We start from the raw sequence: 12971 nt of genomic DNA, 5'->3' as shown, positions 1-12971 counted from the left end.
ATACTCTTCCTCAAAGTACCATCAAATCCTCCACAAACATGAAGTCTACCATCACCTTTACCTCTGCCTTCCTGGCAACCCTCAGCCTTGTTGCTGCTGCTCCGGCTCCGGCGGCAGCGGCAGCGGGAACAGTATCCGTCTCCTTCGACCCCAAATATGATGTTGGAACATCCTCTCTGAATACCGTATCCTGCTCCGACGGTACCAATGGCCTAGCCACTCAAGGCTACACCGACTTCGCATCGCTGCCAAGCTTCCCAAACATTGGCGGTGCCATCACCATCTCGGGCTGGAACAGCCCTAATTGCGGCAAATGCTACGCGCTGCACTACTCGAACGGCAAGATCGACAAGACAATCAATGTCATTGCTATTGACACCGCCCCAGGTGGCTTCAACATTGGCCTGCAAGCCATGAACACACTGACCAACGGTCAGGCGGTGCAACTCGGCCGTGTTGATGCCACTTATGTTGAAGTGGATGGCAGCGCGTGCGGGCTGTGAGAGTTAGACAATATCTATGGAATGTAATAATGAAGGGACAGAATGGTACACGAAAGCACTGGATAATGCGATGGCAGGGATGAGAATGTTGGACCGAGTATGTATTTAGATCTGTCAAACTATGTACACAGATAGTCTATAATATATATAAAGGTTCAATCAAGCACCTTCAACATTTCTTCTACACGCCCAAGCTTATCCCGAGGCTTGCCCTTTAGTTGGCCGCTCTCTCGCTCTGCTGCATCGATTCGCTGCCAATCTTTCCACGAGGTAGGGCGTAGACCACGGCGCTCGGCCTCAATTTTCACTCCGTCCCAGCCCAGACCGCTACTGTGATCGGGTGCATGGAGCAAGGATGTTGAATCAGCACGTTTTCCCAGATCCTGCACAATGGTGTCTGCAGTCGTGAATGCATCGGTCATTGTCGAGGCAATTACACCCGTTGGACCTCGCTTCACCCAGCCAGCACAGTACAGGCCGGGTAGGAGGGAGATAAGAGATCCGTCAGGTAAACTTTGAGGCTCGCCCCTGTTCGACAGGCTTGTTACGCGGCCAAATCCATCATTAGGAATGATACCGCGCCGCGTATCGAAGTCGATACCAAGATCTTCTAGTCCTGGAAGGGGAGGGGATTTGTAGCCCACGCTGCGGAAGAAGACGCTAGCTGGTAGGTTGACCTGTGCACGCTTTCCACTCGATAAGTGCTTTGGAGAAACCTTGGAGCTGGGGCTGTGGGGGTCGGATGGGTCGAGTTCGTTGCGAGAGAATTTTACATGAGATAGATGGTATGGATAATCAGGCGACCAGTGAAGAGAATCGGGTGCAAGTAAGAAATCCAAAGACCAAGACTTTGGGGCTGTCAGAGGGTCATTGGCTGATCCTTTAGCTAAGAGCTGCATTAGACGCTTCTGCGCCCGGGGCAGTGCCGATACTACTTCTTCCGGTGGAAATATATCCTTTGGAATGGGATCGAATGATACACCTGGAAGCTGTAGCATTTCACGAAGCTCCTTGATGGTGAAGGAAGCCTGAGTCAAGTAATTAGCAATCTGGATATCAAAAGTCCATTATTGTAACTTACCTGTAGGGGTCCACGGCGCCCAACAACTCGCACTCGCTTAATGCGACTCGTGGAGAGTTTTTCCACAGCATAATCTGCTATATCTGTCTTTTGGAGAGTATCGACGTCTGAAAGAAGAATCCGGGCAACGTCTAGTGCAACGTTGCCTTGTCCGACAATAACGGCGTTCTCTCCGCTTAGGTCCGGATCGAGGTCTCTGTGCTCTGGAAGACCATTGTACCACCCCACAAAGGCACGGGCTGAGTGCACGCTATGCAGAGCTTGTTCTCCAGGAATCCCCAGCTCCTTATCTTTTGTGGCACCATAGGCGAATATGATGGCATCATAGTGTGGTTTGAGGGCAGCGAGCGGCAGATCATGTCCGAGGTCGACATTACCGACAAAATTGAAGCGCGTGGACTCGGCCACCTCTGTGAATTTATCTTCGCAATTCTAGTTTTCAAATAATCATGAGCTTGTTCCTACATACGTTGTTCAATGGTCGACTCATCACTGAATCGCGGTTTACCGTGACTCACCTTGACCTCGGGATGGTCCGGGGCAACACCATACCTAGCCAAGCCGAATGGCACAGGTAGCTTCTCATACATATCAACTAACGCATCTTTCTGTTTAGCCAAAAGACGGTAGGCAGCATAGAAACCCGCTGGGCCGGACCCCACAATGGCCACACGGACGGGTCGATCGGTTTGGGCGACATGACTGTTCGAGCGTTTGGATGTGAATTGAGATACACAGCTCTGATACCGTAGAAGAGGCCGGCGATTAAGCCGCACAGTGCATTGAGCACATATGAAGGCCTGTCTTAAGCGCATGGTGCATGGATTCAAGAAACCGCGGAGGTGATCGGAGATAATGATACGGAACACGTGAGCTTATCGGTTGCCCCGGGTAACTATCACATGTTTGCAGATGTACTGAGACCTGGGCACATCCCAGAGCTGACAGTCACATTCCACATTCCCAAGGTTCATCGTCAACATTCCTCTCTTTTGCTTCGCGTGGATGCCACGAGTGGCTTTCAGTCGCTACCATGGGGAGATCGTCACCTCCATTCCTTTATGCGAGTCCTTCCGCCTACAGCTTTAAAGGCCCGACCGACCGCGGCTTCAACCCGAGGGCCGCGACAGAGGCGAGCTGGACTCGTCCAGCAGACAAGCCCAAGCAAAAAGGACCGCTAGTGAATTTAAACCGCCATCCCGACACGGTATGTGCGATCTCTCGGAAATTAATGGTGGATTCTTCTAATGGTGGATGTAGTGGGGTTCTTTCAATACGGCCAGCTCATTTACACCGATGAGCCACAAAACAAAGGATCGGGTCAAGTATGCACGATCAACTCAACTCGCACTTCGAGTGTTCACTCTTCTGGGGGCCCTTGGGTCCCTGTTCTGCTCTGTCGTTATTAAGGGGGCTGCAGTGACCGTCATCTGGATCATTCGCGCTGGCGTGAGTACAGTTCACCCAAGAAAACTTTCTCTTGCTGACCCTTATTGTAGCCCATAGTTGCAATTCTACACACGATATATGGCATCTACCATAATTCCCGGTCTGCTCTTACCCGGCCCGCAGGTTCTCAAGCCAGCTATGGGCTATTCGCTTCGACTCTCGACTTCGGACTTATCCCATTCTACGTGTTCACTGCCTTTATGGCATACGGTGAATGGACCTCCAATGCATACCACTGGGGAACTCTCTTCAACAACAGCGACCTGACTGTAAAACTGTCCGAGGCCACCTTCATCTTGGCTATCGCAAATGGCGGGTTGCACCTCATCTCCCTTGCCATATCGGTTTTCTTGGCTGTCACATTCCGGAAGATCTCCCGCCTACCACCTGACATGAACCCGCTCGAAGACAATTTGACCGCACGTCCCCGTAAGAGCCATAAGGAGACCCAAATGGAGGAGAAACATCTCAGCCAATCCACCCTGAATTCCAGCTTCGAGGATCCGCTCATAGGATCTCCTCGCAGCGTGCCATTCATGCACACACGTGAACAGTCTTCCGGTGGTAATTCCAACCGTGAATCAATGGGTATGCTGGACGAGCAGCGACAGTCGCATCCTTCCTTTTATCAGCATCGCCTATCCCACTTGGAGTCCCCAACGGAACCTCACATGGATCCCTCCAGCCCCGAGACACTATTCCAACAAACCGCGAGCCAGCCCTATGATTTTACATCACAGACACCTGCCCCAGAATATCGAAAAGTTGCCTCCCACGCTCCCGAAATCATTAACGCCACTGCTCAAATGCGTCATCTGTCATCACGTACTGCTGATCGATCGGAAACAGTCAGTCCATTGTCCGATAATTGGGTGGCATATTCTGAACGGTCTCTATCGCCAATGGCCGAGACGCAGGACGGGAACGCAGCCACTCTCCGCCAGTCCTCCTCCGTTTACAGCCGACAGACTAACAAGACCACCACGTCCGCTGGTAGTGGCATTCGAGATTGGTTTGCTTATGGTTCCAAGCCGGAGCCAAGTATTGGAAGTGCTATCCCAGAAGATGTACGTGGGGAATATGCGTCGCTTGCCATGCATGAATTCTATGGCCTTGATGATCACCACCACCGTGAACAAGATGTGGGTGACCAGCGCATGGACATATTCCCAGACCCAGAAGATCACGGAGACGACTTTGATGACGAGCGTGATGGCTCTCTTCCATTTAACCCGCTCATGCTTAACCCACCAACTCCGCAACCTATTCTGACCGAAAAGCCCGAGAATACCGATCCCGTGCGGCGCGTTGTCTTGGGCGATAGCCCCAATCTATCATACAATGCACAGGCACAGCCAGTATCTGTTCCACACGAGAGCCCCAACCCCACTTCGCCCAAGACCCGATTCTATGGCGAGCTTGATGTAGATGGCAAGCCTGGATTGGCCGTGTCTCGCGAGCCAAGCGAACAGATTGTCCGTAAGCCCACCAAGCTTACGAAGAAACGTAGCAGCAAGATGTCTGCTTATGAGGCTCTCAAGAAGAACGATAATGACGAAGAAAACCGATACCTCTCAGCCCGGATGCCTGCTTCGCCTCGCGCCACTGAAAGCGACCGCAAGGGCCGTGTCGTGAGCAACACCGGCGCAGACACTGCCCGGCCTGGAATTGCAGCCGGAGTTGGTGCATCATTATCCTCATATGGAAGTTACATCGCCGGCCTGGGCGTCGGACGCCGCCGCGATGTAAGTGGCAAGGTCGCTGAAGAAGGACGCAGTGAGAACCTTCTCGATGAGCAACCCGGCCACAACCAGAGCGAAAACAACAGACAGACCCCGAGCTCTTCGCCAACTCGGGCTGCAGGATGGGCTCGGTTCGCCGGACTTTGAATGTTATATCTATCGTCCTTTTTTTCTCTAGGAGTTTACGGTTTGTCTTCATGAATGGCATGTAGCGACTTGCTTTTGTTTGGGACTCTTATATCCCGTTTCCAATGGTTTGATTTTCATGGAAATATGTATTGATTTGAATCGTTTGGTGTATTATGGTTTTATTTTTGTTGTATGTAGTTCTGGCCCTCAATGAACATTTAAATCGAGCATGATAGTTAGACACCTTGCTGTACACACACTGTTCCGATCCACAACGGGTTGAGACCGTTCGAAGTAAACTATAGTAGTGAACCAACGCTTTTATTGGTTTAAACATGGCCTCTGCGTCTAAAGTACAGACCAGCCCACTGATCGTTATCAGCTGCACCGTCCATGCTTGCAGCGTTGGCACCACAGCCGCCAGCCGGGCCCCAATGTTGTAGATATTATCAAAGAGCCGTATATTAAAGTCTACGGTCTCTCAGACGAAGCTAACCCCATCCACGGAGTCACTGACCACTTGGTCACATCAAGCATAGCTCGAAGTATGGGATTGGTCTCTGATGGAAAGATAAAAAGGTATAAATTTGCTGAATTTCCCTCTAAGGTATGCATTTGAGGCAATAGCTCGCAGAACCCTCTTGCGTGGATAAGAAGTGGCAAAGAGAGACGAGCCAAAAGAGAGCCTAATAGAATACAAAGCCCCCAATCTTTCTGGCAGTTCTTTGAAGATAGCATTGACAGACATCGCTAAATCAATGAGATGGCAGTTGCCTAAGAACTGGAGTCCTCAAGTGTCTCACTGTAGTATCTGCATGGGGTGTGACGCTTAGGAACAGGCTGTGCTGTGCCTAAGTGGCAGAAACCGAACAGTAGAAACCAAGCAGCTGTCCCAAATTCTGCGTTATTGAGAATTGTTATTGAGAATTGTTGCCGAAGAACAGCTTGTTTCAGGAATTCGCCGATTGTGTTCATATTTCTATGGCTAATATAAACAACGAAAAAGAGTATTCCGGAAGAAATCTTTCACCCGCTGCAGAGTCGAGCCCGATAACTTGCCACTGGACTTGAGCTCAACGGTGTTGCGGGAAGTGCGTTCAGACAAGTCCGACCCGGAGAGGGTAGGAGCTTCGGAATTATAGATGTGAAGTGAAAACACAAGGCAATATACATAGTACATAAGATATATATCCAATCTTGATATCACACCCAAAAGGCCGAGACAGCACCTTCAGGGTGTGCTGAGCGAGCGATCACCGAGATATATCTCAATTGCATAGAGTGTCTCATGAGGGAACACCTTCATATTCCCATCCTTCGATGACACGCTTTCTGCGCCGGGAATTCCGGCGGTTGGCGTTGCACTTGACAAAGAAAGTCAATGCTGCGATAATAAGAATGATGATACCCGCAATTGCGGCGACAAGCACAGTTCTGCGCTCGAGTTGCTGCGGGTCAGCGGCATAGGGACACGTCGCCTCATAGCCACCGGATACCCAGCAGGAAGTAGCATCTATCGAGTTGAAATCTACAAAGACCTCTTTAAGGACGGGATCTGTGGAACTCAAGTCGACTTTTGTCTCTGGCAGAGAGAGAAGATGCCTGTAGAGATAAGTGTTTTCGAGACCGGTGCGCGGTATAGCGAAGCTTGATCCCGGTGGACAGGAATTCGACACGTTGGAGAAATATTCGGTCGTGTCTGACAGGACCCAGGAGAAAGGCGAATTACCGACTCGACAGGCGCCATGTCGCTGCTCAGTGCAGTTCGTAGATCGCCAGTGGCCTCCCAGCGTTAGATCCATGATCGCACAGCGGTCATAATTGGGATCACCATCGCCGCCGCCATAGTTTGCATCGTGTGGCTCACCAATTGCCCAAGCCCAGGAAGAAGAGAGGGAGACATTACGGTAATATTCAACTTGCTGGTCTGCAGTCTGGCCGAAGAGAGTGGTGTTGAGAATTGGTGAGAGACCACAAGCTGTAACGTCAGAGAGAAAATTCGATAGCGAAGCCATCGTCTCATCTGTGGAAAGACCATCAGGGACAGGGAGACGACTGGATATAGCCCATGATGAGTTGGTTTGAGACACGCGTGTGAGACCAGGCTCATACAGACAGCCTGAAATGAGAGTGCCATTGGTGGTTGCGGAGACCTTCACATCAGAAGTCAGGTGTCCGGGAGGAAATACCGAATTTTCTTCGGTAGACAGATTGTAATTCACCAGTTGGGAATCGACAGAGCCATATTCAATGAGCACTCGATCGCGTTTCGCGAGCTGAATGTACTTTGATGATGGCCAACCATCTGGGGTACTCTGTTCACCCGCTTCATTTTCATGAACGGTGAAGTACTCTGTGATGGGCATATAGCCCGCTTCGACGTTATACCATGAATGGTTTAAATTGCTTCGGTCCGAGACAAGCTGAGCCGGGCTGTATATAAAGTCATCGAGGGCGGTCCCGAGGATTGAGCCGGCTAGCTCAGTTCCCGATGGCAATTGACCTCCTGATAAGGTAGAAGCAGGCTCATCTGGTGTGGAGTCACTTGCGGCGACATGGAGATTGATAACGAGATAGGTTGTGTAGACGGTCAAACGGGAGTTTGTGTCTCGGAAGTAACCAACAAGCACGTCTGTTAAGGTGTAGGGATCGATGTCGTCGGTGCACTTGTATGAGCCTAGCTCATAGAGAGTGTGTCCGTGTGAATCATCATTACCGGTAATAGTCGCAGAGTCTGCACTAGCTGTTGCTGTGGTTGTCTTGGTTGCCTTGGTTGTGGAGGTCTCTGAGGATACATTCACCCCAGATTTGACTGGAATAGATACCGGACAGAAAGACCAAGTCCTACGGTTGACCGACCAATATAGATCGACAACAAGGCGTCGGTACCCGATTGCAAGGAGGGTAGAGAAACATTTTGCAGCATCCTCTCGATCATAGATACGGTTTCCGAAACAGGCAGCTGACAGTGATACAGCAGGGTTTGTCACATAGTTAAGTGGAATTTGACCAGCCACATCACGTTCGCTCTGGATTAAGATATTCGCATGAGTGTGGGGGCATTAATTGCGAACTGAGACACATACCAGTATAACAGCCACCCAGGTAGCGTTTAACAGGGTTTCCATGGAGTCATATTGGACAGACATTGAGCATTGACATGAAAATAGCTCTGAAGCTCATGTTCAGTGCATGTTCAGCGCGATGTTTTGACGTTGAAATGCTAAAAGGGAAGAAGATTAACCTTGGAAGCTTGGCCGGGGAAGTCGGGAGGGCGGACAAATCAGCTGAGTCAATCTGGCCACTTCTCTTCCTTTCTTTCACAACTTCCTCTACCTTGGACTTCCTTTTTTCTCTTCTGCTTTTTATCTCCAATTTTAATTCAAAATGGCCACCCCCGGCCAGCCCAGCCCTGAGCAAATGGCGGCCATGCAACAACAGTTCGCCGCCGAAGCCGCTAAACGAGGGATGACGCCGCAGCAGTTCGCCGCAAAGCAGCGTGAACAGCTGACTGCCGATGCTGCAAAGCTTGGTCTGACTACTGAGCAATATGTTGCGCAGTTGCGCATGCGAGCAATGCAAGCCCACCAGCAGCAACAGAAGGTCCAGGCCGAACAACAGGGTGAAGCAGCACCAGAAGGACAAGAAGCTCCGTCGCCCGCACCCCATCAGCACCAACACACAACCACACAACAGGTTCCTGTGAACCCCAACAACCCCCCTGACCCAAAGGCAGTTGCAGTGGCCAACTGGCTGCGGTCGCAGGACCTCAAGCCACGCACATGTATCATGGACGGACAGCGCAAGGACATGTTCAAGGGTGAGCAGCGATCAAGATCTAAATACATCGCGAGGAATCACCATCTAACAGGGTTTTCTATAATGCAGTCAAGCGCGCAATCCGAGCCATTGAATCCCCCGCCTATGCCAAAGCCGCCTCAAAGAAGAACTCCCTCCTCCCCCCAGTGACCGACCGCGCGTCCGCCGAGAATGTTTTCAAGCTTCTTCCACTTTCCCTTTTGGCTCTCCGAGTGAGCAAGGTTGACCCCCACGAAGGACACAACCATGCCAAGCCCAAGAACCGCACTAAGGGCCTATGGACCGTGAAGATCGAACAGCACCAGGAGACCGACCCCATGATGCATTACGTTTGGTTGTACGATGGCCCACAATGGAAGCAAAAGGCCATGGCTGCCGCCGTGGTCGTGGGTATTTTCGCTGTTGTCTTGTTCCCGTTGTGGCCTATGATTATGCGCCAGGGAGTGTGGTACTTGAGTGTCGGTATGATGGGCCTGTTGGGTCTCTTCTTCGCCATGGCTATCTTCCGTTTGATTCTATTCTGTGTTACTGTCTTCACCGTGGCCCCGGGCCTTTGGCTATTCCCCAATTTGTTCGAGGATGTTGGATTCTTCGACAGCTTCAAGCCTCTATGGGGCTGGCAAGAGGTATGCATCTCTCTATTCTCATATTCTCATATTCTCAAAAATAGTAAAACTGACCGTTCAACCCCACAGACAAAAAAGAGCAAAAAGTCCAGCAAATCCAAGGCCTCAACCTCTGCTCCCGCCCCAGTTACCGCAGCTGCTCCCTCAGCAAACGCTCCCTCAGCAACCACAACCTCCGCCGAGCCCACTTCTACCCCGTCCGCAGTCGCACCGCGACGAGGTCTGAGCGCAAGTGTGGAAGAGGTGGAGGAGTAGTGTGCTACTAGTACATCCTGAACGACATTCAAAGCTGATAGATCATCACAATTGGTCGAACGCGGTCTAACGCGGGTGCTTATTTCAAACCATACTCGCGATTTGTATTTTCAAGATCCTTATTCCATGTTCATTCTGGCGTTTTGGGCCTTGCTCCTGAGAATTGATATCATTGGGAAAGCCTTTATTTCCCTCGGTTTCTTGTCTTCATTTCATTGCCCAATTTTCTCTGGGTTCCGTGTAGCATCAAATCGATGTAGGCCTCTTGAGTATTCGAATATTGCAGACAGTAGACAAGAAGGAAATCTGGTAATGCACAGGCTCGGTTCTATGCTCTATGCTCAATTTACACCCATGCTCCGTGGCTTAAAGATCCCCGATAGAAAACAGACGACGGAAGATACTGAGTTCGGAAGGGAGAAGAGATAAGCTTCCAATGCCAAAATGTAGAAAAAATAGAGTAAAACGGGGTATATACAAGAACAAATGCCAATAGAAACACATTCGAAACGAAGAGAGATAATATAGACAAAAGAGGAACTGATGTATGCACGCAAGGTCTAGTATCACCAATATGCGCAATAAGAGAATGGATATGATAGGCTCTCAGATATGCAATAGATGCAAAAGGGGTATTTGATGCTGAGTGAGGCCAAGGCAGTAACGACAGAAGCGAGAAAGGAAAGAGGGTATGATGCATCTCAAGGTGTTGTCGTGAGAAGGAGATCGTAGGAAATGTAAAGGTCGAGGATGTGAGGAGGTAGTAGGAGTATTGGTGTCAGAGCGAGATGAAGTGTCATAGATGTGATGTTGAGTCACAGTAGAGGGAGGGTGGATTTAGACCAGGGGACTTTTGATCAGTTTCGAATGTCGAGCAGTTCGTGGGATATTGCTTGCTGGGTCACTACTTGCGGGATCAGCACTGCTCTTCCGATCTTCGACGCGATCCCGCACTGGCTGGGATCCATAGAACCGTTGCGTTGGGGACGTTGCAGACCAGGGGGATAGCATCTGTGGCGCGTTCGTGCCGGTGGAAGTAGCAGGGGTAGTGGTATTGACGGTAGGAGGGGCGGGCGAGGGGAGCTTAGGGAGTGGGCAGTTGGGGGGTGGTGCAGATGGAGGGCCGATTGTTAAACCCAGACCGGGCATGCTCTTGCGGCGCGACATGCTCGGACCAGCTTGGTTGTCTGCGTACACAGTGGAGACTCTCTTGCGCGGTATTGGATCTGCCGGTGGAGAAACGGGTTGGACCTGGGTTGCATTGACACTTTTACGACCCACGCTAGGGCGGCCGATCAGGCTGAGTGGACGGGAAGATGCCCTGGGATCAGGTAGAGGGCCGGTGGGAGGCGCTGTTGTGGGTGCTCGGGAGAAGTTTTGGGCATTCTGCGCGGAACGGATGGTTTTGGTCAGGGCATCCTCTGAATTCGAGGGTCGTAGTATGCGCCTGGGCTCCGATGAATCTGTGTAGCGCGAACTAGCGACGCTGAATGTCGGAGATTGCTGAGGAGATGCAAAAGCGGGCATATTCGGGTCGGTGTCAGCGCGGCGTGAAAAGCCGTTGATTGATGGAGGAGAGGCATGAGAGACAGGGATCGGCCCAGATCTCGGAACGAATTTCTTGCTAAACGAGGGAACACTGAAATTAGGCGCTGGAGGTGAAGCACTGCGGATGAGAGCTTCGGGAATAGGCGGTGGGTGATTCGCTTGTGGCTCCTCTGTGAAGTCGGTAATGGGGGGAGGCTGAGGTGGCAGGGGCATATATAAGGATTGTCGTTTTCCATGGCTAGAAACGGGCGGGCTACGCGTGTAGATTCGGTCAAGTTCTTCCGGCAGAGGCTCATCAGGCCTGAAAGCGCCGGTGCCTATTGGCGGTGAGTTGGGTATATTCGAAGAAGTGAATGATGAAGAACGAATGTCAGAGCCGATAGAAGCAGAGCCGTTGGTAGGATTTGTGGCCTCGGTTCGGCCAGTCGACACTGATCCGGACCGAGATCCAATTATTGAGCGACGATTAATCGACACATAAGAACTGCGGCGAGATTGCCATGTTGCACCGCCGACAGACTGACCATCTTCCTCCTCAGACGGCGATTGGAGGGCCTGCGGTTGAAGGAAAAGACTGGAAATGCGATGTGGATCTTTCTTTACCATCTGTCGAACGCTCGATTTGGACCGCAGCTGAGGCATCGTGTCTTCATCCGAGTGCTTCTCTTGCGTGAATTTGCGTCCTCCCCGTTTTTCGATTTCAGCTCTAACGGCCACCAACCAGCTGATCATATCATCGGGGTTGTCGAACACCAGAAGAAAGTTGCGCGAAAACCGCGGGGTATTAGATTTGTGGAAGCCAAAGCGCGAGAATCGAGGCTTGGGGGGCTCTGGTACGGCGGAATCATCAGTTGTCGGATTGTGAGAGACTTGGACTACCCAATGTTTCCCGGGGATAGCATCACTAGCAAATGCGACAGAATTGGGCCCTAGCAGCAGCATCCTCTCCGGAAGACGGTCGTGCTTCCCATCACCTGCATATTGGAGGATGTAACCAGTAGTTGCCAGGACATATATTTTCTGGGTCCAGTCCACCTTGTTGATGGTACCAGATAATGTCCGGAGATGCTTCCTTTGCTTTTGTTCTCGCTTTTTACGAGCGGCATCAGCGGCCTCGTCCTGCTCTAACGGGTTGGCAGGGTTGTCGTCGGTAGAGCTCCTTGCGGTCGTGGCGTGCAGGCGCAAGATGGAATCCGCAGAGAGAGCAGGTGCCGGGAGGCAGTCATGCTTGGTGGATTGGGGATAGGCCTGGAACAATGGGGGAGGCTTCCAGCCATACTGTTCCCGGTTCGCATGTTTGAGGTCGGGTTTCGGACGGGGGGACTTCAAGGTTGCGCGCGAGCGTTCTGTCGGAGAGGTAATTGTCGGGGAGGTAATGGTGGGATTGGAGTCTATAGTTCGGGGGCTCATGATAGAGGGCGACATGGGGGCTTCCGAGAGAATGGCTGTTTGAGGTTCCGGCTGTGCCTCCATAATCTCCTCCAATTTGGGGTCGGCGCGTGAAGACTTATGACCAAAGAGACTGCGCAGACTCGTTTTGGAGGACTGCCGTTTAACAGGGCCCTGGAGCGGAACGGGACCTTCTGATCCATTGGTACTTGGGTACTCGGTTGGCCGAGGGCGTTGTGCCCGTTTTTGAGCAGCTGGTCGACTGAAATTGGTCTGTAGTGGCGCAAGTCGACGACCTCTGCGTTCGCCAATTGATGGCTGATCTGGATTCATTGTTGAGGAGCGTCTCAAGACAGTCCCGCACAGTTTCACCCAGCTCCAGACAGTTCAAGGCGTCAGGATTTTAGGACATTGAGCGCATTGAAGAAAA

General features: G+C 51.3%; 6 protein-coding genes across 6 annotated transcripts; 3 read left to right on the top strand and 3 right to left on the bottom strand.

Annotated features, from left to right (window-relative positions):
* Window positions 1–38: 38 nt before the first annotated feature.
* Window positions 39–503, top strand: aspf13 (allergenic cerato-platanin Asp F13; the record flags this gene model as incomplete). The annotated part of the gene is made up of 1 exon (XM_057274520.1): window positions 39–503. One exon carries the CDS (start codon window positions 39–41, stop codon window positions 501–503), a length of 465 nt encoding a protein of 154 aa, XP_057142699.1.
* Window positions 504–658: 155 nt separating this feature from the next.
* N7471_001798 (NADPH-adrenodoxin reductase) lies at window positions 659–2399 on the bottom strand (the record flags this gene model as incomplete). The annotated part of the gene is made up of 3 exons (XM_057274519.1): window positions 659–1531; window positions 1585–2016; window positions 2103–2399. 3 exons carry the CDS (start codon window positions 2397–2399, stop codon window positions 659–661), a joined length of 1602 nt encoding a protein of 533 aa, XP_057142698.1.
* Window positions 2400–2617: 218 nt separating this feature from the next.
* On the top strand, window positions 2618–4922 carry N7471_001797 (uncharacterized protein; the record flags this gene model as incomplete). Its single annotated transcript, XM_057274518.1, has 3 exons — window positions 2618–2791; window positions 2845–3033; window positions 3084–4922. The coding sequence occupies 3 exons, from the start codon at window positions 2618–2620 to the stop codon at window positions 4920–4922; spliced, it is 2202 nt and encodes a 733-aa protein (XP_057142697.1).
* Window positions 4923–6190: 1268 nt separating this feature from the next.
* Window positions 6191–8053, bottom strand: N7471_001796 (Lectin C-type domain protein; the record flags this gene model as incomplete). The annotated part of the gene is made up of 2 exons (XM_057274517.1): window positions 6191–7933; window positions 7991–8053. 2 exons carry the CDS (start codon window positions 8051–8053, stop codon window positions 6191–6193), a joined length of 1806 nt encoding a protein of 601 aa, XP_057142696.1.
* Window positions 8054–8291: 238 nt separating this feature from the next.
* On the top strand, window positions 8292–9604 carry N7471_001795 (Sec62 family protein translocation protein; the record flags this gene model as incomplete). Its single annotated transcript, XM_057274516.1, has 3 exons — window positions 8292–8724; window positions 8793–9349; window positions 9419–9604. 3 exons carry the CDS (start codon window positions 8292–8294, stop codon window positions 9602–9604), a joined length of 1176 nt encoding a protein of 391 aa, XP_057142695.1.
* Window positions 9605–10441: 837 nt separating this feature from the next.
* N7471_001794 (peptidase family M20/M25/M40 protein) lies at window positions 10442–12874 on the bottom strand (the record flags this gene model as incomplete). The annotated part of the gene is made up of 1 exon (XM_057274515.1): window positions 10442–12874. One exon carries the CDS (start codon window positions 12872–12874, stop codon window positions 10442–10444), a length of 2433 nt encoding a protein of 810 aa, XP_057142694.1.
* Window positions 12875–12971: the final 97 nt, after the last annotated feature.

The sequence above is a fragment of the Penicillium samsonianum genome (genome assembly GCF_028829775.1).
Source record: "Penicillium samsonianum strain IBT 33392 chromosome Unknown utg000001l_segment0_segment0, whole genome shotgun sequence".
NCBI lineage: Eukaryota > Fungi > Ascomycota > Eurotiomycetes > Eurotiales > Aspergillaceae > Penicillium > Penicillium samsonianum.
This window is presented reverse-complemented; position numbering and strand designations above follow the sequence as displayed.